At 37.2% G+C, this 26620-nt stretch overlaps 1 protein-coding gene across 5 annotated transcripts in view; it reads left to right on the top strand.

Moving 5' to 3' along the window:
* Window positions 1–26620, top strand: part of epha3 (eph receptor A3) — an 84248-nt gene that overhangs the window by 20990 nt on the left and 36638 nt on the right. For all 5 annotated transcript variants that reach the window (XM_077616574.1, XM_077616572.1, XM_077616575.1 and 2 more), the window contains 2 exons: window positions 23934–24089; window positions 25472–25831. In XM_077616574.1, coding sequence (XP_077472700.1) covers window positions 23934–24089; window positions 25472–25831 — 516 coding nt within the window. The remainder of the gene's footprint in view (window positions 1–23933; window positions 24090–25471; window positions 25832–26620) is intronic.

Raw genomic sequence — 26620 nt, forward strand, 5'->3', positions numbered from 1 at the left:
ATATATATATATATATATATATATATATATATATGAATGTTCTACTTTACATAGTGGTGTTCTAGGCCATTGTTGCATTGCATCCGTCCTCTCTTCCCCTGTCACTTCAGTTTAGCGTGAAAGCTTTCTCTACTGCAGCCTCTTGGCTGGTTGCTCCCTGGAATGCAGCCATTTATAGGAGCAAAGAAAGAGAAAAAGAAGAGTTGAGAAGAAAGAACACGGTTTGGATTGAGTGCTCCAGTCAGAGGTCTAGTATTTATGTGATGATACTTTCCAAATAGTGTCAATAAATGCAAACTCATCAAGTGAGCGCTTCAATTGAAAAGACAACAGGCATTATTTTTCATAAATCCCAGATAAAGAAAACCATGATATTGTAAATTCTCACAGACACAGTTCTCATTCCAAAAAGGAGCCCTCATGTATAATTTGACTTTTTCGGCCTCTCTGCCTTGATGTATACAAAAATCTAATTAAATAGCTTGGTGAGGGGCCCGCAGTAATCATACCACTCCACTACACAGAAGCCTGGAGGAAAATGTATGCGGAGGGGGAGCAAAAGAAGAAGGGAGTGTGGAAAAAGTGAAAAGAGAGAGGCAAGAGAGTGTAGTTAATTAGAGACACCATTAATTCAAAGACTGGATTGAATAAGCAAGGCAACTCAGCAATAATTCTGACCGCTGGAGCGTGTGCTGCTCCCACTGCATGTGTGTGCGGTAAAGAATGAGAGAGCCAAACAGTTAAACTAAAACACACACTCATATGCTCATCTTTAAACTCAAACACACGCACATGCTCATCCTTGGTGGAGTTATACAGGGGTCCTGATAAGTGTACGCAACTTTGCAATGTGGAATGTACTGCCATAACTCACTTAACTCATATTATGGTCATTCCATTGAGCACACAGACTACGTGTCTGTGAGTAATGTTCTCTGCTATGTATGTGTTAAAGCAGTAATTGCTAGAAGTATTATAATTGCCTGAACAGCTAAACTGATCTCCATTAGCTATCATATGTGAACAATAAACTATCTGACTTTGATTGGAAACAGTTACATGGCTTGGCTTAATGTTGTTTTATTCTATTTTGTATTATGAGCTACTTTTTCAGTACACTCTAACTGGTAGTGACAAATGAACAGTATAGGTCAACTAGTTTTTGGAGAGCCACAGTCGGACCAGGTGCTTTATAGGGCAGTCATTTTACTCATTGGCTGACACGGACTGCACTAAACATCAATTTAGACTGGAAGGTCTGGCAGCCATCATTCACAGCACATTTAGAGCTGTCAATGGCAGTGAGACAAGAGAATTTGCAGCCAGTCTACCCAGATTAATAATTAACAAATATATAAAACTATAATTTGAGACTTGGCAGCAAATTAACAAATGTTCCTTCACTGCCATCCCCCTAGTGAAAATGATTTGGATATCTAGTAGTGACAATCTATTTGAAATTCACATTTAAAAAGATGAAAAGTGCCACATGATTCGACAACTATCATTGACAATAGCACTGAGAGAGATACTTGGAAAAAAAATCACAAATATCAGGTTAAGCATGTGGCATGAGCTAAAACTATGTAAGATTTCTGTATATCACAGCTTTAAAGGTGGGTCTGGAACATATCACTCTCAATTAATGGGTTCACTGCACTGATGAACTGAACTTGTGTGTTTAGTGTCTGTAGGGGGCCAATGAACAAGCCTTAGCCAAGGATACGAGGAAGGCTTGTTCATTTGTGGCATGACTGCCTATTGCGCTTCTTTTTATGGGCCTTCCAAAGCAAGCTGGGGGTGGCGAGTAAACCTGTCACCCTGGGGCCCTGGTAATGTTGAGACTTCAAAGCTGTTGGTAACCACAGGCTCAGGAATCCAACTTAACGCTCTGAAACAAACACATGTACATATAAACAAATACCCACATTAAGGATAGATATCTAGATAGATCGGGTGTTTATTTGTTGAAGAATCCTGGCCAGTTGACAGAACCACTTCGCAGTGGTCAGTCTTTCTGTGCTAGCGTGTGCCCAAAAGGGCTCAAGGCGTGTGGTTTTGTGTCTTTCCACACTAAAGGAAGGGGGGGAAAACATTTTTATGTATGTATCTTTGCATGCAAACCACATATCCATTTGATGGGTGTGGAACCTTTCCTGGCATGGATTTTACATGTGTGTGTGTGTTTCTTGTGTATGAAATGAACCCGTGGGTGGCCTTATAGTATGACAGCAGGATGGACATTGTGGGAAACATTATGTTTACTGACACTGTGGCTGTTTGGAGACACATGAAATGTAGCAAAGAAGTCAATCCATCACTGCTCGATGTGCAGGCAGGAAGGGCGAGCTGAATAAGAACATGCAATACAGAAGGTTGGCTATGAGGGAATGTCATAGAGTAAGAAGGAGCCTTCTATAGTTTAGACTGCTGCAGAAAGTCACAAAAGTTGGTTGTGATATTTGAGACTGAGCAGACAGTAAGATACAGCCTTATTTTTTTTTCAATTGTCAAGTTATTGTCTTCAGCACCCTATATGTATCTGTGACAAAAAACACTGCGATAAAATATAGCTTTAACTATGTTTTTTTTCCAGAAGAGTAGATCCCAGACAGTAACAATTTATAAACACTGTATTTATTTTTACGTTGTTAATCAGTTTCAAAGTTTCTTTACTTTAAAATTTTCCAAAAAACAAATAATGTAGGAAAAAAAAAACAGACTTTTTTTTCTAATTGAGTTTAAAATACATGTCACAGTTAAACTAACTAAATAACTGCTCATTCACTTTTTATTCAGTATCTTGTACATACATTGGTCGCATGGACAAACAAAGAACATTTAGTAACATTTTCAACAACAGCAAAAGATAGTATATATCATTTCATGAATATTAATTTTAATAGATTTTTGTTGAGGTAAAATATGCATCTAATAGCATGACTTGTTCAATTAAAAAATGTCACTAGTATGTTAGAAATGGCTTTCAATTTGACATGGTTCTACACCCAAACAACAGCTATGAAAATAATTATACAATAAACTACTTGCTACTACATTACCCCCCACAGTTCACATTTTATTGCAAATTTTGAGCTCGATCTTTTTATATTGGAGGTGTATCCTTCCCAATATTGCTCCCAATGTATGGAAAAGGCTTATTCCTAAAAATCTCCCATGTGTGAAGCATTCTGCCTTTCAGATTCATTTGGGTGGCACATCTGTCAAGTGCCTCACTTATCTTAACAGTTCCTGTAGGCATATATGGCAACATTGTGAGTAGTTGTCATAGACATCATGTCATTGTACAGCTGCAATTCTGTGAAGGAAGCTCCCGGCCACATAAATGTCTGTCTTGCAGCAGCCGTCTAATCTCAGTGTGCTGCTTTGTCACAAACGCAAGCGTGACAAGAATTTCCACAAACTCTTCAATAACATCGAAGCAACATCTGTTTTCACTGGAAATAATTGCTATTGCTCAGCTCTGTTTATTTCAATTTTTCCAGTATTAAAGACGAGGAATGACAATGACTCTACTCATCTTGCCATACTTTTTTTCTGCTAGCTGAATCACACACATGCATACATTTCTTTATGGTATCACGCTATTTAACACACTTCCTATTTAGGGCCCTTCATGAAGGTTTAGGATTTTCCCAGACAATCACGATGTTAGACTGTTGATGTGATCATGACTATTTTCTTTCTAAGAAATGATGGCTTACAATCATACCGGAGGCAATAAGGCACACACCTTCCAAAAAGTTACTCTAGTCTTATCATTCAGTAGTTAATTTTCTATTACAAATCTTAGTTGAATTTAACATTTCTAAGGGAGGTCTGCTGTTTTTTATGTTGTCATAGGTACTTTGTAATGTCCTGGATGAGTCATTTAAGCTATCCTGGGACAATTTTTGTAGTCCGGCCACTGTGGCGAGGTTTCACTGTTGCATGCTTTCCTCTCTCTTTTTTTTTAGGCTAATGTCAAATAATATCTTAACATCTTTTGTTGAATCATATGACTATTTTGTTGCACATCGATTTCGTAGGTGATTGTGTTTGTACCTGTTAAGTCAACCTTCTTCTTATTATTTTGTTCAAGCAGATTTATATTCAGGGATATTTGTATTACTTATTATAACAACTATACCTAAGGACTTTATTAAGTCCCAAACAAAAGAGAAAATAAATACAATAAAAACTGATGGTGATGACAGTGAGTTTTAATTTCTTACAAGAAGAATTTTGCAGGTGAACCTAGTTCTATGGTTTGTCTGCAACTGAGCTGAGAACCTCCTCAATATACCAAAACTCATTTTAACATTAATATGACATTACGACCGTTTTATCTTAGTTATTTGTGCTGTTTTTTGTGTCAGCAGTCGTAATATTGGGTTCAAAGCGATCTTTTAGTTTTTTTTCCTCAAGGATGAGCATGTTAGATTAATGCTCCGTTCAAAAGATTGAAGCTTGACCTAAAAATGAATCTGTGTAATATAAAATATCTCACTTGCTGGTCACATTTAAGCCTCAACTTGCCTTAATGTCTTGCTGAAGCTTATGATTAGAAAACATTAAGCAGGAGCAAAAATATATTTTATTTATAAACTGAGTGATATGATGTGTTTTTTTCATGCTTTTCTTTTTTCTTTTTTTATACCTCTAAAAAGGCAATGGGAAAGTTGAAGCTAGAACTCCAAGGAGCAACATGTTCCACCACTTATAGTATATGTTATAGAGCCAGGAAAAGAGAGAAACCAAGAGAAAATAAATGCACTAGTTAAGTGGAAGAGACACATCTGTCAATATACTGCATACAAGTCATTAGTAAAGTACTGGTGGTGAGGACAAGAAGACGATGTGCTTACCACTGCACAAAGGAATTCTCAACACCCACATACACAGACTCTCACACACATAATGTGGTTGTGTGGGATTTGGGGCTATAGTGCGTTAGAGTGTTTTGGACAGTGTACTTTTTTGGTTAATATTTGAAAATAAACCGACACTCCAATTTGCCACGTTTTCAATAAGGTTCAAATTGCCTGAAAACTATCACTCTCTGGAAATGAGTCACCATTAGCTTTCTTCCTACTCTGTACTGTATACAAGAGGCTTCTTGGCGAATAGGGAACATTTGGATTGAGTTAAGCTTTTCTCGTTTGGCATCACTGACTGGCAACTGACCCTAATTGAAGCTGGGGCAAAAGAACAACCAGGGATTGTGACCCTATTTACTATAGTAATCTTTGATTGTGAGAAAATGGGCATGTTGGGAAAATGGTTGGCAAGATCAATTGCAAATTACATTTATGTTAAACACATTTAACATATTGACTGTGATAGGTGGCCAAGTCATTTGAACAGAAAGGGTTGGCAGTGAATGAACATTCTCTTTCAGGTGGAATTGGAATCTACTAGTGACAAGATATTTTCAATTAAAAGGAGAGTACATACCCCCAAGAGCAGCATGGGCAGTAACTTGACCTGCCTCCATGCACTAAAATTGGTGTACCGAAAAAAATTAATTGAAATTGATTTAACTCACAGGTCTCTTCAATCTTGTATTATTTAGAGATAAATGTATGCTTGTAATATCCCAAAGGAGAGTCAATGTGTTTTATTTTTTAATTACCATCCCTATATCCAATGGAAGTATAAATAAAAAAAAAACTATATTTTCCACTGTAGGTGAGCATGATTGAACATTTCAAGTCAACAGTTCCTTTGCATGAGAGGACAAGACTTTTACTCAACTTGGAAAGTGTCAAAATGATTCATACGCTTCCATGCATCCCTGAGTCTACTCCCACAATTGATAGATAAAGGAAACACTCACTGCACACTCGTTTATTGTAGAGTCTACATTTCTCTGTCCACTTGCAAGTAGCAGAAAGGTGACATTTACCCTCAACCATAGCACTTGACTTAGAAATGGTGTCAGATGCATTGATATGCCCTCTAGTGTGACTGTTTGTGTGCTCAGCTGTGGTAGTGGGTCATTTGCGTGCAAGCTTCATAGTGATGTGCATGCATATAAGTGTGTCTGAGTTTGTGTGTGCTGATTAAAAGCGGTCAGGCCTCAGCGACCAGGCCTTTAACTGCCCTGCACTCTGAATGCCAAACACAACTGAGCATGCTCAGTGCAGCCAAGCATGGTGACTGGAACATCGGCGACCTTAAAGGCCTGCAGCTGTGTGGATGTTTGGGTGAGTGTCTTACCCCTTACTTTACCCATGCAGTACATTCTTAACCTTTAATAGGGCATGCATCAACCCATTGGCTGTCATTTGACGGTACTACATGCGCTACCAGTCTGACCAGTTAAAATAGATAAAATGGATTGGCGTTAATGGTACTGAAGCATGAGTTTTTTACAGCCTCGCTTTGGGTTTACATGAATTGGACATTTACTGTTGTTAATGGTGGGTAATTAGTTAAATGCTGTGGAAACAAAAGGGATTCAGTGTTATTGTTTGAGTTTTTATTCATTCTGGTTTTATTGATTCTGTTTTATGAAGAGTTCATTTCTAAATGTATTTGTAAAAAGATAAAATGTATAAATATACTATTTTTGGATCGGAATACTGGCTATACCTTTCACTGGATAATAATTGGGTGAAAAATATCAGATTTTTAATATACATTTGTTAAATACTATGTTTTTTCAGCTTGTAATTGTCCCTCCATATGAAACAGTAGTTATTCCAAGCTATCTGCAAGTACTTAGAAATTTTACTGTTCTGTGTCATCAAGAGAAGAGTAGAGCCACAATGTATGATTCAACCTAAAACATCATTCCGTATCACTCTAAGTTTCTCTTCCTGAATGGATTTTAATGCATTACTTATTCTAGGACAACATATCTAACCTTTAAAGGTTCTGGGACACAGTTCAGATGAGCACTGACCTTTCTTCCAAATTACACACACATATTTCCGCTTTTGCACACACATACACACACATACCTACGAACCAGGAAGGCAGAAGTATGGAAAAAAAGAAAGAGTGGGAAAGGCAAACAGCAGTGTCCAACAAAATTACTTGACTCATCATCCACATATTTCCCACCACCCATTCATTTCCATACATCTCTGCCTGTTCAGATACATGATAGCAGGTATTTGTCAAGGTGAAGGTAGCATGACCCACGCCTGTGATACACACGAGCAATCTTTGGCGGTTTCCGACTTTCCTCTGTTGAGTTTGCATCTTCTCCCCAACCCATGTGAACTTTTTCTGCTTGACAATCTCGATGTCAATCTCTGGCTGTCTCACAAAAACAACTGCCCATGTTTTTTTTATCATTAGTTTTATAAGCGTGGTTAAAGCAACTGTGACCTATTCACACAAAAATCCAAGTTACGAAACAAGTTCTGGAAACAATGAATTTCGTAAGTGGAGGTACCTCTGCATCTGTGCCTGCCAATCTGGCAGACATAGCTGCCCACCAAATGAAACCTCACATGAATCCCAATTAAAAAAAAATAGTTTGACACTACTAAAAAGCATTTATTAAAACAAGGATGACAATCATCATGTGTTCTAGGTCTCGAATGTAATTAATGTGTTATAGATGAGATCCTAACGCTAATTATCTTTGGGAAATTAATCCATTGATTTACATGTAAATAGGTCCTGAAAGGTTACTATGACTTCCATCTGCATGTGCTTACTATGCTAATGCCATGCACAGTGTGATATATCGACTCACACGTGCACACACCTACGAATGATTTATTGGCAGTGAGATGAGATGCATGTGAGACTCATCTATTGAACTTTATTCAATTATTAGAATAAAAGGTGTTAATTACAATGTCAGCATTACAAATAGTTTGATTATTACATGAACATCTTGGAAACTGTCTCTGTCATAAAATTAAATCACACTTGAGGTATGCCAGCTATATTCTTCTCTCCAAATTTGGCCCGTCAGGCTTCTGAAATCTGTCATGAATGTGAATTATTGATGTGTTTTTATGTCAATATATTACAGGATTTTCCAAGTATATCTTATTGATGGTTGTGTGGTAACCCTGCCCTAGCATTCAGATTGGAACATCACCAAAAGTGAGATGTGCCACTCTATAATAATGGCATCAATCATGGCTTGCGTGTCTCCATTCGTCTTAATGGTTGTGGTCTCGTTCATTTAGGTCCAGCAAGTCAGCGGCAGACTAGGGGTGGGGGGAATTGGAGGTTTGTGCCTATAGCGTGAGAGAATGATGAGGTCTGTGAGGTTTCATTAAAGCATACCACATAATTATCAATTAATTGCAGTGGATTCTAAGCATCTGGTTAACATTGGAGTATATTTTCATATAAGCAGAATGCTTCGCAACATATTTTATAGCTCATCTGTCCAGTAATTAAAATCATGCATTAAGCCCAGTCATGCTTTCTGGTTATTACATGTCTTTTCATATATGTACTGATTCAAATTTATCGTGCATTACAATGTTTCCTAACCTTTATTGAGCTAAGGCAGATTCATGTAAATTGGAAATCTCCATGTGCACTGAGATTGGTTGGCAACCAGTACAGGGTATACCATGACTATTGCCAATTGTTGGATAGGATAGGCTTCAGCACCTAACAACACTTGTAAGGATAAGCAGCTTGGAAAATGGATGAAAAAAAAATATCTTTGCACACCAAACACCTTTAAACCCATTGGTTGCTATTGGCAGTGCTCAACGTCCAATCCACTTTGACTCGGAGGGTGTTCATTTGCTCCTCCCCGTCAAAATGGATCGGATGGTGGGTGCGGAGAATCTCACTGAAATAAGAGTATTTACAGCCAATCCTCCCAGTTCAAATGAATTGTGCCAAGCGTTAAAATTCTGGCTTATATTTGACCCGAAATGTAATGTCAATGTGAATGGCACAGCAAACCAGGTCTTTATGGTGTCTTTTTGTTTTTCTTTTTTAATAACCAAAATTGCCACTTGCCCTATAAAGGACTAATGACACGTACACAAATTATAGATACAAAGGAAATGATGGTTAGATACACTTTACCATTCCTCCAAATTGGCAATATAAGGTTTTTTTCAAAAAGAAAAAAGAAAAAATAATTCCAATGTAGTTTCTAAGTGTGTCAACTCAGGAAAGCAAAAACATTTAGTTGCATATAGGAAATATTGACAAGTCCCTTCCTTCTGAAGTCTTTCAAAGCCAGTTTTGATCAATTTAAATTATATATGTATATTAATTTGTTTATTTTTGTTAACTCACTTGCTTTAAATAAATACTTATGTATTTTCTGTCCGTGCCATATCTTGAGCTCTCTGACTGATGGCATCATTTGGAACAGTAAGAAAAATGCTTAAGCGCACTTGGATTTAACATCTAATCTCTAAAGTATAAGGCCAGGTAAAACATCATCTATGTTAATAAAAAAAATACTAATTTCCAACATACATGGGTTTTTAAACATTATTTGAGGCTTACAAGCATATGTCAATCAAAGCTTTCTGCCTGTCAACTGGGAAATGCGATGTAATGCAAATTACAAGCACTGACAGGAATTTATGGTGCGGTTGCTTTTGCGCTTAGGGTGTTAGGTGCATAGGTGGCTTTCCTAAAAGAAAAAATGTTAAAAGGAAAAAAAAGATACTAGAGTATGTAACAGCCGCAATTTTGGTTTGATCTGGCTTTCCTTTCTAATACGACACTTGGCAGGTAGTGTGTTTCTGATTATATTAGAATCTCTGTTCCTAGAGGTGTTCATTAATCTAGTTTAAACAGTTGCATCAACCAGAATGAAGTATGTACCACACACTATTTGATCATCTTTATGAGGCTGTAACATGTGCTTGCTGCCTCTGGAGTTCGAGTTGTACTGAAGTGCACTGGGGATCTCCTACTGTGTATGTCTCAGCAGGAGATGATGAATTTTCCAGGTGAATATGCCATATGGTTAGTCACTGAACAAAACCAACTTTAGTTACATAGATTTAGAGTTGTCATTGTTATGAATTGTTATCATAGTTATTTGTTTGGATTGAGATTAGGAGATTGGGAGTCTAATAGACAGATATTATTTGTCTAATAACAGTGCTTTAATCTTAGCAGGACTGTTTGTTTCAGATACAGGTAAATTTTAGGTTATTTTTCATTGTCTGACACTGTAAAAGGCACCAAAGATGAAAATGTCTAACTCTAATAGCTTGATTTAGGATGCAAGCCATAGCTCTTAGATGTTCTATTGATTGGCGAGATTATTGACTATTTTCAAATAAAAAAACACAAATCAATGGTGAACTGGTGGACGAGTGGTTAGCGCGTCGACCCCATAGTTCTGAGATCGAGGGTTTCATCCCTTGTCCGGACCTTCCGGTGGTTTCCTCCTACATCCCCAAAAGATGCATGGTAGGCTGGTTGAACCGTCTTAATTGTGCCTAGGTATGAGTGTGAATGAGAATGGTTGTCTGTCTACAAACTACAAACTACACTGACTGCTTTGAATGACATTGCTTTACTTAACATTGGTTGCCTATGATAATGATAGACATCTAAATGCTGCCATCCCTCCCAGTCAAAATTGATTGAATGGCTATCACCGTCAATGGCACTGGTTCATTCAGTGACAGGAATCTCAATTCAAATGTTTAGCCATCTATCACTTTTACTTCTCTAAACGTTACCATGGAGACTTTAACTGATCTGATCTTTAGCACTCACTGGAAATGTGGCTAAAGATCATAAAGTCGAGCATCTTCACTGTTTGCCAGCATGATGTATTTGTCTGCAATCAGAACTCTTTGCCAGATTTGTTTTTAATGACAGACTGTTCTAGGTAGAGGTTATCACCCATCCTTCGGTAGAGCGAAATACCATGTGTGCGCCCAGCGGGGGGACATTCCTGCTAGCCCCATGATTTCCTCTGGTCATTCATGCGGTCTTCATCCCCACTGTAAGGGTATTGTCTTGGGGCTCAGCCGCCCTGACAGGCCCCCCACACTTCAGTCTGTGGCCACCCTGACAGTGCTACCCTTCAGCTTGGTGTCAACCGCATTGACATGGGGATGCGTGATGGGACAGTGTGGGCTAATGGAGATCTAGGCATTGCTAATCCTATGAATCGGTTCCAAAAGAAGAGATCATTTTACTGGTTTAATTTTCTTAAAAAACATTTATCTTTGCTACTAGCTTTAAAAAGATAATCAAAGTAATTATTAGAGGTGAGCCGATCACAGTTTTCTGGTCGATCTCCGATTTTTGCCAAACCTGACCTGGCAATCTCAATTTAGTTTAGTTAAAAACAGCATGTACTTTTTGTATTCTCCCTGATCATATTTTATTGTAGAAACATTAGATAAAACTACATTTTTTAACTTCACATGTTTCTTTTGAAACCACTAAATAATGATTTCCATCAGCTAAATTTTAAATGCAGTAATATTTTGATTTGCAAAAAGAAAAACTGAAATTTAAAAGAAAGTGTTCAATCAATATACTTGAGAAGGGAACTTTCAAATTCTATTACCCCTCTATGTTGACCTTTTTCAAATCTAAATACAGTTTAATGCTAAGATTTGCATGAGGGCCAAATGCGAGTATTATTAGACTAAATACACTCACAAGGGAAATTATGAGACTATCCACAATCCACAAACATATCAGTATAGAATGAATATTTGGAAGGAGACATTTAACTTGTTCCCATATAATACATTGATAACCATGAATATCCAAATAATATCAGGCTAATGTGCTAAATTGACCCTAGACGCGGTCGGCGGAAAACATGGGTTATATTTTTAGTGATCGGCCATTCGCAATTCCCCAAATTTGTCAAGTGGCGGACCTTTACTTTCTATTATGAAGCATTATGTTCTGTTCTGGCTTTCAACAACTACTATCTTACATTTTACTTTATATGTTTAAGCAATGTTTTATTTTTTTCAAAATTGCAGCAAATAGCCAGAAGCTGTTTTACCATCAAGCAGATGGAACCAAAATAAATGGCAATAAAAAATCTAACATTTCTTTAAAAATCAACAACACTGAATTGAGTCACACAGCCTTTGCCCCAACCCAAAAAGACTTAGACTTCCACTCTAATTTACCTTTTGGTCATTGAAATAGAATTATGAGAATGTGTGAGTCGAGCAATGTTTTCTACTAAGTCAATCAGCATCACCAACAAAGCGGATGTATGCAAAGAAAACAGACAGCGGAACAAAGAACATCTGCCTCTACTTATAAACCCCACAAAGGGCATTCAGCATTTCTTTCTTGGACTTTCAGTCTTTCCTTTCCTCGCTCTCACTGCATTTTTCAAGTGTAAAAAGCAGCACTACGTCATTATTTCAGGAAGAAGCTGATTAAAGGTGATTAAGTGCTGCCCATCTATCACTCTTTCTTTTCAGAATGTCACTCACCCCAAATTAAAGAGGGGTGGCATTGTTCTTATGTTTATGTATGCTCAATAGCAAAAGAAAGACCGTTGAGCCAGCTTTGTGGTTAAAAATCATACTTACTATAATTGACAATCATTTCTAACCTTCAAGCCACATAAACTAAAGCTTCCTTACACTGAAATAATTAGCAAGAGTGTTGAAATTTTCCCTTAAAGCGCTGAGCATACTACTATTGCATCACTGTAACTTTTTACGAATAATTGATGTTCACATTCTGCCAGTAAAAGCATTTTTCTTGTCTTGTTTTTCAATGGTAGCTCTTTTTTTGTTTAATTCTTACATTAAAATAGCATCGTTAAAGAAATCTTGCAAAGCAATCGTCCAATTCTTTTCCACAGTCTACGTAGATATAACATCCAGCAAATTATGGTAATTTAAAATTTTAAGAGGACAAAACTCACATTTTCTTCAGGGACATAAATTTAAGTGTTAGCTTGCTAAAATGAATTACGTTAACTTAAAAGATCACAATTTGGGAAAACCAGAAAATCTTTACTTCTATGAACACTTTGTTTTAAGTTGTGTGAATTTAGCTTGATGGTCTCAAAACACTTCTAAAGAAAAAAATGTCTTCATTTTACAGTCCAGTTTACTTAAAATATTGACGTTTTAAAAATTATTTGTTCAATCTTTTTTTACATTGTAATGATTGATTTACTCACTCGGTTTCATTGACATTAATAAACAAACCAGATCAGCTCTAATAATGAACTGTTTATGGATTCCCCGTACAGTAACCTTTCCATAATACTCTTACAACACTGAAACTAAGAAAACAGATCAACTTTGTTCCTCATGTTCCAGCAAAATAAATTAATTGACTGCCATCAGCGATGATAGATGTCCAATCTATTCTTACTGGAAGGGTTGTCAACGATCACCAACTGCCAGCCTCTCCCTGTCAAAAAGGCTTTTGTAGATGTCTATCATCATCAATGGCACTCAAACGTGATTATATATGATCTGTTATTGTAAAATTCCAAATTGAACCATTATGTCAAAAGAAAGCACTAGGCCAAGCTAATGGTTTTAGTGAACACTTTCCCAATAGTAAAGCTGTTCCAAGTCTGAAACAGCATTTCAGCTACCATGAGATTCTTAAACACATGAATGAATTTCATTACGGATTTAACACAGTGTCGAGCTACAGCCCGATAACTTGGATGTGCCGAGGTACCCGTTTATGGCAGACCCACCACTGTCTGATTTCAATTAAAAAGCTTGAACCAGCTCCAAAACATGAGTCAGCTTAAGTTTTTGCAACCCAAAGACTGAAAAGTGGCTTGGGCCCGTGCCCATGCGTGCATGAGTTGTGTATGATTATGGTTTAGTACCAAAAAGTATCTCCAACTTTCTGGTTAGAAAGATCATACCACTACTAATCTAAGTTCGTACTCACAGCAGTTTTTAGGCATTCCAACAATTTCACTTTGGACTCGTTAGTCTAGCTACTGGTTACATTGCAGGGTGCTGTAGTGGAGAATCATTTCTGCTCAACATGCACATCCCCATAATATCTCAACCCACTGCTGCACCACACCCTTAGGACACAGATTTACAAAGAAAAAAGTTTGCAATTTGTTGACTCTGCAAATGAATTCATGAATATGATTAACCAAGGTTATTACAAATAGATTTTCTCCGAAAGTGAAATTACACATAATTTGATGTACAGGTTGTTCAATAGAAAGCACAAAGAAACACCTAACTTGACCTGATCTTAAGTGTAATTGGGGCACATTACTAACATCTAATTTACATAGATCATGGGACATAGCCGGCCCATTAATCATGTGTAGCGACTTTGTTTCTTGCTAAAATAAAATTTAAATAATATAATGTATATATTATATTATATATATATATATATATATATATATATATATATATATATATATATATATATATATATATATATGGCACTGTTGGAGTATTTTTGCTTCAGTCACTCCCAGCCAACAAATAGCTAAATATCTAGGTCACAGCACATTTGGTGAGTACATTTAAACACACTCCAGGCACACTCAATTTTACAAAGTAGGTGTTAACCGAAAGTAATTTTTCTGTGGTCGCTCTTTTCAATATGTCAATCAAAAGCAAAGTTGTACGGAATGAAGATAGAAAGGTGCGAGATTGAGAGTCCTAGTCATCTAATTGATGACGGAACCTGTATGTTGCAAGCATGTCAAACTACGCTTTCAGTTCAGATGTCTGAAATCTCAAAAGCACCTTTGGACGTGTCAACGGTAAATCACGTAGCTCTCTTGTACCAATCCATTCACACTCACACTCAGGCTTACAAGGTATTTTAAGTAACTATAGTCCAAGCTTATTTTAATGTTTGTTTTATAAAGGAAACAAGGGCAACTGGAGGAAATCCAAGCCAGCATATGTGGGGAAGCTACAAACAGGGGAGCTAGCCATATTTTATACTTCACTTTCTTTCATCTGCATATTATGCTCAAGAGTGTCCATCATAGTGGAAAAAAATCTTTGGATCTTAATTGGACCCTGGAGAGTTGTTTCACTGAGCTCTTATGAATCACCACAAGATTCTTTGACAGTGTGATTTGTGTTTGCACATGATCCAAGTTTAGTCCAGAGAGGGTGTTTGGAGAAGACCCCTGCAAATACCTCCCATTCTTTGGGTCCATCAGTATTGGCAAGATTGTGCCTCTATGTTCTGTGTGTTTGCACGTGTGTTTGATTTACTCCTGGCAGGTGTGCATTTTTGTGAGCGTATGCGCAAAAACACTCAAAGTTGGCGTGAAACTCAAATTTGTTCTGTAAAAGAAAATATTCAGGTGACACAGACTTTACGATTTCTATCATGTCTGAGTGCATGAAATGTGCTGCAGCAGGAAAGGAAAAGAGACTAGAGGTACAGGTGATAAGTTACAGGAGTGTTGTTGTGGTATGGGACATGGCGTAAGGTGAGAATCTTGATGTGTAATGGGTTTGTGCCAAGATGTCACTCACCTGCTCTAATCTGTCACTCACACACACAAAAATGGGTACTTGTACACAATGTTTTGCAGCTAAAATGACAATGACGATGAATTGAATGCGAACGATCGTTTCCAACCCTCCCAATCAAAACGGATTGGACGTCTAATGCCAACCACATCCCTGAACATTCACAGATAGTCCTCACGGTTCAAATGGATGTCTGTCGTCTACCCTAGTAGGGAAGGAGTTTACTACTACAGAGAAAAATAAAAGTGTTATTTGGGGCCATTCATTTTAATGTTATTAATATTGTTTTACTAAGGTATTAATAATTTATTATTGTATTATTCAAAAAGAATATATATATATATATATATATATATATATATAAAATTATTTATTTTAAATGAGTATGTATTTTTAATTGTGACTCGGCATCCACATATTGTTGTTAATTTAAAATGATTTTAACCCAAATATATGAGCACATCATTTTCATGTAGATTCAAATATGAACATTTGGTGTGACCTACATTACCCAAAATATGTTACCCACATATTAAGGCCGGCGGCTCGGTGGAACGAGTGGTTAGCGCATCGGCCCCACAACTCTGGGGTCCTGGTTTCAAATCCAGGTCACGTCCCACCTGTGTGTAGTTTGCATGTTCTCCGGCCTGTGTGGGTTTCCTCCTGGTACTCCGGTTTCCTCCCACATTCCAAAAAACATCCATGGTAGGCTGATTGGGCACTCGAAATTGCCCCTAGGTATCGGTGTGTGTGCATGGTCCGTCTCCTTGTGCCCTGCGATCGGCTGGCCTCTGATTCCACTTAATGTAGTTATGACATTTTTTTATTTTTTTTTCTTACCGAGAATGTACAAGGTATTCACAAAGGATGTGTGTTGCGCTCACTGAAAAACAAATAGACATTTCCATTGCAACCTTTTAAAGAACATCTTGTACTCCTTGTATGTACACTAAATTTTCACGAGTCGGGTCATACAGTGCGGCGAGTGTGTACGTTGCTGAACTATAGAAAGGTTTATCCTTGTATCTGTGACCCAGTAACCGCTGCCCCTGGTTCGCTCTCTACCACTGTCTGTGTGCACCAACACATGGCGGTACACCCTGTGGTGAGGTGTGTCAGTTGAGAAGTGATTTAGTGTTGCTTTGCCCCGACCAGCTGACACACCTGCCTCACTGCATTCCAACTTGACAAAAACACATGCACATTTATTTTATGGATACCCAGACCTCAGTTTGAAAGATGCTTTAACTTAAGTTAAATTAGATACTGATATTACATCTAAAACCGTTAAGTATCAAATATTGTTTGCTTTAATAATTCAAATGCCATTTGAATTCCTAAATATGACAGAGAGAAAAAGAAATTCCAGCCATCCGGGAAAAAACCAATATAATTTATTTCAACGAAATTCATTATGAAGTTTAATATCGCTCTGCATTGAAACAAAAGTGTATTCATTAGGGATTCACAATGTATACCATAATTACGTCTAATACAGAAGATTAAATGAATTTAAAACAAACTCACACATTTTGATTACCTGTTGAGTTTAAAACATAAACATTTTACATTTTGCAGTGCAATATTTCCTGGTACATCGAATACTCTGGCAGTAATAATACATCTGAAAATCTTGTGTGTTAAAATAAAATTCATGGAGATAAAATTTAGGTTTTGTACAAATTTACAATACATTATGCTCACTTTAACATAATTTAAACACAAAACTAATCATTGGACAGCTGTTTTAACCAAGTGTTGTTGATAGGCAGTGCTTCTAGTTTTCCATTTCTTGTTTTGTGTCACAACATATTATTCGTTCGTTGTGAGTAATGAATAAATGTTGATGAGAACTGTATTCATCTTTCATAACATATTTTCACGTGTATTATTTGATTCAATTATACACTGAAATTATGTCAAATTTCAAATCAAATGAATGCATAATTAATAAAGTAATTAATGACTAAGCCTAAAATTAAGTTCAACTCCTAGTATTTGTGAAAAATATGAGTGAAATGGGCGCCACCGATTCAGGGTGTCCCTCGCCTCTGGCTCGGGGTGAGCTGGGATTGGCTCCAGCACCCCCCACGATTTTAGCGGTTCAGAAAATGAGATGAGATGAGATGAGATGAGTGAAATGGAAACTGGAAATCTTCCAAAAGCTTGTATTTCATAAATATGCCAGCTTTATGAGATTGCAATGATCAGTGGAGTCTGTATGGATTTTGTTGTGTAAAACATCTGTAGCGAATTGAGCAGACCACATCAAATGGAGAAATGGAACATGGATTAAATGAATGCAGATGGAATAATGGTTTTTTTTGTATTATTTTTGTAAATTTATCTTATGAGTAAATGTGCAACTGTGCACCATTGTGAATAACAGTTTAGTTTCTTTCATTGGTCTCGGCATCCTTTCTTGAGACAGGTTTGTGCAAAGCACCACTGTGGGGAATACTGTCATACTGTCTGAAGTAAGGGGAGTCTTGGGGATCTTTAGCATATGGCATCGGCCCCTCACTGAGGAGTGTGTGTAGAAGTCTGTCAGAGTGCCTTTGTGCACACTATACAGGTGTATGTCCTTCACTCGTCCTCAGGTGCTCGAGAAAATGAAAGTGATATTCCCTGTTGGAGGTTTCTACATTTGTGTAGGCAGGGGAGCTTATTCCTCCCTGGGACTCGATGTCAGGAGCCAGGTGGACCTCTAATTATCTGAAGGATGATAAGGACAAGGGAGACTGTTTAACCCTTTATAGAGCACGTACAGTATTTTACTCATTAGTTGACATTGATGGTGCTACATTTTCAATCCATTTTGACTGGGAGAAGGTACATGAATTGAATGTATTGTTGGCAATGAGTTATATACTTTGGAATTATAAAAATAACTACTTTGGAATGTTTTGGGGGACCATTACAAGATTGCTTTTATGATTTTATTATTTTTATTTTAGGAATTTTGTTTTTATTAGCATTTTATTCATTTCCAAATGTATTTATTCATAAATTTTCATATAAATTATAATGAAAATTATAAATATAGTATATAAAATACAGTTATGATTCATATCTTAGGACTGGCGGTCGAGTGGTTAGCTCATCGGTCTCACAGTTCTGGTGTTGACAGTTCTTTTTTCTTCTTTGTGTTATTGTTCATGTTGAAGCATCTTTCCCCAATTTGTGAACTACTAGATCATCCTTTTGTAAATTAGCCATTGGGAAGTTTGAATCACATATTTGCTTGCAAATTGTAATCTGTTGCTGTTGGCTACTATTGTAACACTTGCGGACCTTGCTACAATAGGGTGTGTCACTCTGAATCACCGGGATGACGGCATCTTATGTGTTTGTGTGTGTTTGGTGTACACAGGCGGTTGTTGGTGTCCAAAGCAGCACAATAGTTTTGTGAAGGATGAATGAAGGCACATGGTTTTAAATAGTATGTTTGGAAGATGCCAGTTTCCAGGGAAGGGAACACGGAATGTGTGTGGCTGCGCGTGTGTGTATGGCCAAGTGTGAGAGCTTTAAAGGGTTAGTGTCAATCTACACAATTCACACATACCCACCTCGATACATAACGCGTGTGTTAGGGTGTGGGTTTAGAAGCGTTAACTTGCTCCTTTCGTGCTGGTTGTCTTGGATTTCCTCACTGACCTGGTTAATCTCTAGTGTGGATTGTGTATGAAACGGTTATTGCGTCCTTGATGGATACAGCAGGGAGTTGATCCAGGCTTCGATATGTGTTGTTTGTAGGATTTTTTCACTTGTTGTGGCCCACTTTAGTGCCCTGCAAAAACAGCCGCTTGAACAAGCATGGAAGCATGCACAATTTATAATATTTAAAGCACAAGCATGGATGTTTTAGAAACAAAGAGAAAATTGGACAAGCTGACTTTGGGCCAAAGTTAAAGTAAACCATCGATTGGCCGGCATTCAGTCACACAGCATTTAGAAATAGACACACACATGCTCACATCCGAAGTTATTGAGTGGGAATCGATTCCACGTGGGCTGTGTGAAAACTCAATTAGACCATCCTTATATACCAAAATTGATTATTTTCTTGTATGTCCATTAGTTTTTTTGCGGTGAAATTTACCTGGGAAAATATTCCGCTATCATAAAAGCGGAGGTTTGCAGCCTAAATGAAAATCAAATTGATGGCAAAAACAATAATATTAAATAACACAAAATAATAATGAACTGTTTTAATTTTTGATGGATGTAAATGATTAACAGAAAAAGGAAGTTGTGACTGTTTTTTTGTAAAATTAATGATAAATTGGCTGGACGTGGTAAATAAAAAGGACATCTATCACTGTCAATTTACTCCACTGCTGTTTGTCACCAGAATGGATTCTCATGTAAGAGTCATTATTATCAGGAGAGCGAGCAATGGTGACTTGGAATGCAGCTTCTATTTAGGGCATTGGGTCAAGGGTAGAGATAGTTTCCCACATCACCACTGTGACATGAAAAAACAACGGTAGAGCAGAACTGTGCATTATTTTTTTTCTCTTCTCTTTTTTTTAGCTGCCGTTGATGGCGATAAACTTTCAATCCATTTTGACTGGGAGGTCTAGCAGTTATTATTTGATCTCTGCCAACCGCCAATTAAAATATATGACAGTGAATGAGTTATTTCATATAAACAACGATAATAAATCAAATGTACAATGAAAATGTGATATCTGAATATCTTTATATTTACATTTCTGAGACAAACTTTAAAAAACATAGAGGAAATATCCTGCAACAGCAAAAGAGAAGAAAATCACAACCAAGATAGCCCAATTTATCACCTTGGTGTATTATTATAATTTTTATTTTTATTTTTTACACTACTGTATTTAGGTAAAACAAAGCACTGAAATTCAACAGTTTCCTACACTGATTTCAACATGTCTGGCATTGACCCCTGAGCTAATGTAAAAACTCAGTAATTGAATAGCTCCATTTAGACTTAAAGCTGAAAAGTGCAACACAACATGGGCTGAAATTAAGCTTCTTGTGCGGGCCATGTTCAATGATATTTTCCTAATTTTCTGTTGGCTGCAGATAGGCTCAAGGGCCATAGTTCGTACACTACTGCTGCAAATAGATATGGAGTCATTTCGTTCAATTTAATCTCTTGATGTGATGAAGAAAAATAAAAGACAACAAAGATATACGAAACATGTGCCGGTTGAGAGAAAAGAAGTGATTAACATTGCCAACAAATAACTCATTGGCTGTGATAGATGGCACAAAGCATTCAATCCCTCTGAAGTGGGAGAGCTAGTAGAGAATGAACGAACGTTCATCGCAACCCTCCCAGTTCAAATGATTGGGCATCGACAAGTGACAAAGTAATTTCACTTCACAGCAGAAGACTGAAAGAAGACACATGATTGGCCATCTATCATTGGGTACGCAAGAGATCTCCATGTTAATTATTGATGTGAGTGACCCATGACATCAGCTATTGATCGAACAAATAACAACCTTAGTTATTCATACAACCAGCATATCACAGAGCAGCTGTTATCGTGTGCTAGTACGTCTGCTATGCAAGTGACTGATGCGGTGTTGTTCCAGGGGACATTTTGTCGAGAGCATGATATATGCATCCTCAGGAGAGTACAAGTACAATGTGTTTCCGTACGAAAACATACTGTTAACAGTACCAATGTTTATTGACTATTGATACTCTTGTATGTGGTATTTTTACACAGCATTCTTCAACTTTGCCTGCCAACCGTACGTGTGTAATGTATACAAGATAATTGAAAATAGTTTCCTGTAATCTCTACAGAAAATACAACAATTTGTTCAAATATGAATCCAAATACTTTCATCATTAATGATCTTATTCTATCAAAACTGCTTATCCTTGTTATAGCGCTGGATCTTATCCAAATTGACTTGCGGTGAACAGTGGACTACACCCAAAACTGGTTGAGAGTCAGTTGTGGGCACACATAGAGAAAGACAAACATTTGAACTCACAATCATAATGCTACCGAATGGGGAACCGATTCCACACTGCTCACACAAAAGTCAAGGAAAACTGCACCATCGGGTGGCTTATGATATTATGGGAACTTAATATTTAACTGTCTTAAAAGTGAAAACTACCGGTCACAAGTATTATTAGATAATTAGATACCTTCTCATTTGACGAGTGTATGCAACTGCTTCAGTTTACACTGAATAGTTTTAGTTAGCAGCAATACTACTATCAATACATTAATAATTGTTACAAATCAGTTTAATATCCAAAAAAAAAGGGAGTAAGGGGAAAGCGGACACAAATGTTGTATGCTTGTTGACCAAATCATTAAAAATGTATTATATTATGATTTAAAATGGCTCATATCGTGATAGGATATTTTTTTTCCACAGCACTATTGTAAAATGTTGGTCCAGTTTTTATTCCTTGCTGCGCACACTTGCACGATCATCGATCTTTGGCTCTGTGGCCATCCCGGTGGTCCGTTCACTAGTGGAACAACTATTTTCTCCCTCTTTCAGGGTTGGTACATACCATTTAAAATGAGTTCCATCCGTTGAAGAGGTGCTGCATTTCTGTCTAACGGCACATATGCTTTCGCACTCTCCATGCACACCCCTGCAATGTCAGTGGAACACATGTTGGTTTTCTTTTCAATGAGGAGTTACCTCCTTAGAGTGGAATCTGATTTTGCCATCGTACTTTTCGAGACCCCCCCCCCCTTTTTTCCTGGCAGACACTAAAAAAAGATTTTTTTATCCAATTCCAGCTGTTACAAAAATATTTCGACAGTTGTGGTTAAGAAAAACCAACATACTATCGCCACTGTCATATGAAAACTTCATAAGTGTATGTGGAGATATTAATTCTCGCACTAAAAGTGTTATGAGGACCTCACAGCGTAATATATGTTGTTCTTGTGGCAATCTCCCGCGGCTAATTTTGTTTAAAAGCAATGAAGATCAAAATGATTGACATTAGGACGAGGCGATCTGGCTAAAAAAATGATCAATATTTGTATTTTGATCTTGTCCAATCGCTATTATTTTCACAATTTGTTGTAACATATTTTTTCATTGTTTTTTGTGGGTGTTGCTTGTTTAAAAAAATAAAAAAGTAGTTTTATAGACAATGGCGTCTGCCATTTTATATTGACAATAAGATAGTAGGTACGAAAACAATGAACATATTTTATTTTAGTGTCTAATATGTATATCTTTCTTTGTTGTTTGTGCTGAACTTTGCAGTTGAACTCACCTCGAGTGTAAGGAACCATTGGAAAAATATTTGACAAACTAGTTAGCTTGCATATGCAAATGGGGGATCACTGAAATTGATCTTTTAAAAAGTCGGGCAAAGTTACCGATACCCGGATGACATTCCTCATATAATTTTTATTTTTTATTTCAATATCAGTCACAAATCAACTACACCATATATAAGAAATTACAAATGCAAACAAGTTTTTCTGAAACTGGAATACACTTTTGTTGTTGTAAATGCAAATAGAGATTTGTGTTTCAAATATAATTTTTGATGGTATAATGCAATTCTAATCATTCTTAATTATTGTAATATTTTGTGAAATAAAATTACTTTCTTGGTTCAAAGGATATGCTTGTGGATCGGGTTTATACACACGGATAGCGTTATGTGACAAGTTTATATGTCCACTGTTACAATTGATCTCAAGCCAAGTGTTCACCTGCCCAGTGAATGTAATGAAATATTCCTCCCTTGGTATCGAGAGGTTAACTGTTTGGAACATCGGTACTCTGTCAGAGGTCAATTTATGGCTAAGAGGATGGGCAACAGGGTCAGATTGGTACGATGATTGGATTAATTCATTTTACGTGTTGTCTACATTTCTGGTTGGTATTCCTTGCAGTTTTGTGCTGATCCAGCAATTTTCAATTCTTTCCAGTGAATGGGTGTAGCTTCTAGATGTCAAGTCTAATTTTATGGTGTATCATCCTTGTGGGGTAAGGGGGATGTTTTTTTCGGGGTGTGTCAGCAAGAATTGTGGTTGTCATTGTAGTAGTAGGATCAGATTTCGTTATTCAAGCCTGAATTTAACCCCCCCCCCCCCCCCCCACACACACACACACACACACACACACACACACCCACACACACGCGTGTATACACAAATAAGATTGAATATAGTGAAGTATTTACTGCATTATAGGGACCATGGTGTGTCAATGTCAGTGATGGATAAGACAATAGTAGTACCGTATTGAAGTATCATTGTCTTTTGTTAAAGTTCAATTTTAATTGTTGTTATTAATTATCATTATATATTGTAGAGCAGCACTCTGAAAGCGAAAACTCTCACCAGCCACGCCTCAAAACCAAATTTCTAATATTGAACAGACATACGAAACCGAATACATAAACTCTGATTTACGTTGCTTTCATCTACTGGTGCTGTGTGTGTTTAAGTGACCACCCATCTTTCATTGGTTTACACTTTCGATGTTGGTCTGCTCCTTTTGAATGACACTAATGTCTCCTTTCCCTCCCCCCAGTGTGCAGGGCTGGCTTCTACAAATCTGCACTGGGAAATATGGAGTGTTCCAAGTGTCCGCCTCATAGCTATGCCCACCATGAAGGATCATTGCATTGTGGATGTGAGAAAAACTACTTCCGGGCTGAAGGAGACCAGGCCTCCATGGCCTGTACACGTAAGTGAGCATGTGTGCACATCACTCTGCATAAGATGCAGGTTGTAATTATTTTAGCAAACGGTACTTTCCAATTTCTCACAAGAGAACAACTTTGATATGGGTGGAATTTTGTTTTCTATTGGCAAATCAACTTGTCTGCATCCTGCTATGAGAAACCAATCATCCTTCATTAGTTTTATTGTCAATGAACTTTATGGTTCCATGGTTCTCTAAATGCTTCCAGGTGTTGTTCTCACTCTGTTTTTCTTTTGATCAATTTTCCGAAACAATCTGATTGTTGTATAAATTTGGGAAAACAAAGGATCAGACTTTGCATTGCTTAAACAAAACCACCCTCAATCATAATAAAGGGATAAATATATCAGTGAATGGGAATTGTCATGTTTAAATTGGTTCACAACATATATTACAGACATTGGCTTCTTTTATTAGCGTCTGGCCTTCCATGTCAATACACATATGTTCATTTTTTTCTACTTTCAACCTCTGTCCAATATATTTCATCAAAGGCTGTTGGCAAAAAACACATCAAATAAACTTCTATGGCAGAGGTAATTAATTCACGAATCGGTCTGATTCCCCCTTTCTATTGCTGACATGATTTTGTTTGTCTTCGTCTGATGCAAATTGATTGCAGATTTGTTTTACAAGCTTCCAAAAGCCGCTACCCATGAAAGTATAAATCACCCCAGTCCCTGATGTCTGGTTACACATTAATTTATTACAAAAGGACTAAAGAGGAAAAAAGAAATTTGTCTCGGAGCTGAAAACTAGATGATGCAAATGGTCAACACAGTAATGGACAGATTCCTAATTACACAGAACAGTTATGAGAGGCTATTATCACCTAAACACCATCTGGTACGTTGGCCATATTTGAACTCTTTTGAGGGAGACAGAGAGATACATTGAATCTGAGTAGGGAATATTAATATAATATTTAAATAAGTATTTTTGAGTATTGTTCGAGTTGGCTATGAGATTTAAAATGACAATTGACAAACTATGGGTCAGAATGCTTATTTTATATAAAACACTACAAAACAGTCTCTACACCATCTCTTACACCAGGAATAAACATTATAGTATATGACCTTTTCTCTTGTTGCCAACACAAACTGTAAAATACCTAGCCTTGTAAAAGTAGAATTCTAAACTGCTGAGCTGATGTATTGGCTTACATTGCAGTCATAAAATGGCGCTGAATGGATTTGCCATTTACTATTAAATGCCATTTTCTTTGGGCCGCTCAGCTTTTTTCCCCATCATCTCATGACTTCACTTTCCTTTCTTCTTTTGCTTCCTTTTCTCATCCTGTGTATCCAATGACCTATTTGGTCTTCTCGCTTCAACCTCATGTCCTCTTCTCTGACCACTAGGCCCTCCCTCAGCTCCTCGTAATGTTATCTCCTCCATCAACGAGACCTCGGTTATCCTAGACTGGAGCTGGCCCGAGGACACAGGTGGCCGCAGGGACCTGACCTTTACAGTCCTCTGCAAACGATGCCGTGCCGGGGCCCCAAACGGAAGCAGTGGTGGAAGCCCACAATGTGAGCCTTGCCGAAGCAACGTACGCTTTTTTCCAAGAGCCCAAGGCCTACAAAACACTACTGTGACAGTGGGGGACCTACTAGCTCACACTAACTACACGTTTGAGATTGAGGCACAGAACGGAGTTTCATCACTGGCACCCAAGATGAGGCAGTTTGCTGCTGTCACCATCACCACCAATCAAGCCGGTGAGATTTTCCAACAGATGCTAGATAATACCTGTCAAATATTCTGTTTCCACAGCAACAACATGTGCTGGAGTGCATTTCATAAGCATCCCAAATATGTCTGTCTGCCTATTTTAAAACAGATTAGCCTCATTGTTTTTCAAAAGTACATTAAAAAGCTTTATTGTTTTTTCAGAAATAAAAATGGTACATACTAACTTTACGTTCAGTGTAATACTACTTAATATGGTCTGATGCAAACAAATGTGAACACTAATTAAACCTGAAACAGTTTAGTAAAGGACAATAAAGAAAAAAACTATTCATTTTACGAGCAATGTAAATAAACTTTAAGAGGAAATTAGGATTTGTGCAAGTATTCATAGGATTTAATGAGTCTGGCAATTTTCTTGAAATGTAGCCAAATTATTTTGAACTAACTCAGAGAGAGTATCGATTAGGGCTGGAAGATTTTGAGATCAACATAATAAACAAAAAAAAAAAAACTAGACCAGTGAGTTTTAGTTAACCAAATTTAGTGGAGATGCATTTTTAGTTTCGCTGATTGCTAACAGTCACTCAAAAAGACTCCTATATTGCTGGTTTTCAAGCATTTGATTACTATCCATTTGCCATACACTAACACTAATCAGACCAACAAAAATTACACATGTTGTGCATTAAAATAGAAATTGTATTTTTTTTAACACCCACTATTCTAATGCTAACATACAATCGAAGACACAATTGCCATTTTAGTAAATTTGCCTTATTTATTTTTTAAAAAAACAGCATCAGATACATAAACCA

Source organism: Stigmatopora argus, chromosome 13 (genome assembly GCF_051989625.1).
Source record: "Stigmatopora argus isolate UIUO_Sarg chromosome 13, RoL_Sarg_1.0, whole genome shotgun sequence".
Taxonomy (NCBI): Eukaryota; Metazoa; Chordata; class Actinopteri; order Syngnathiformes; family Syngnathidae; genus Stigmatopora; species Stigmatopora argus.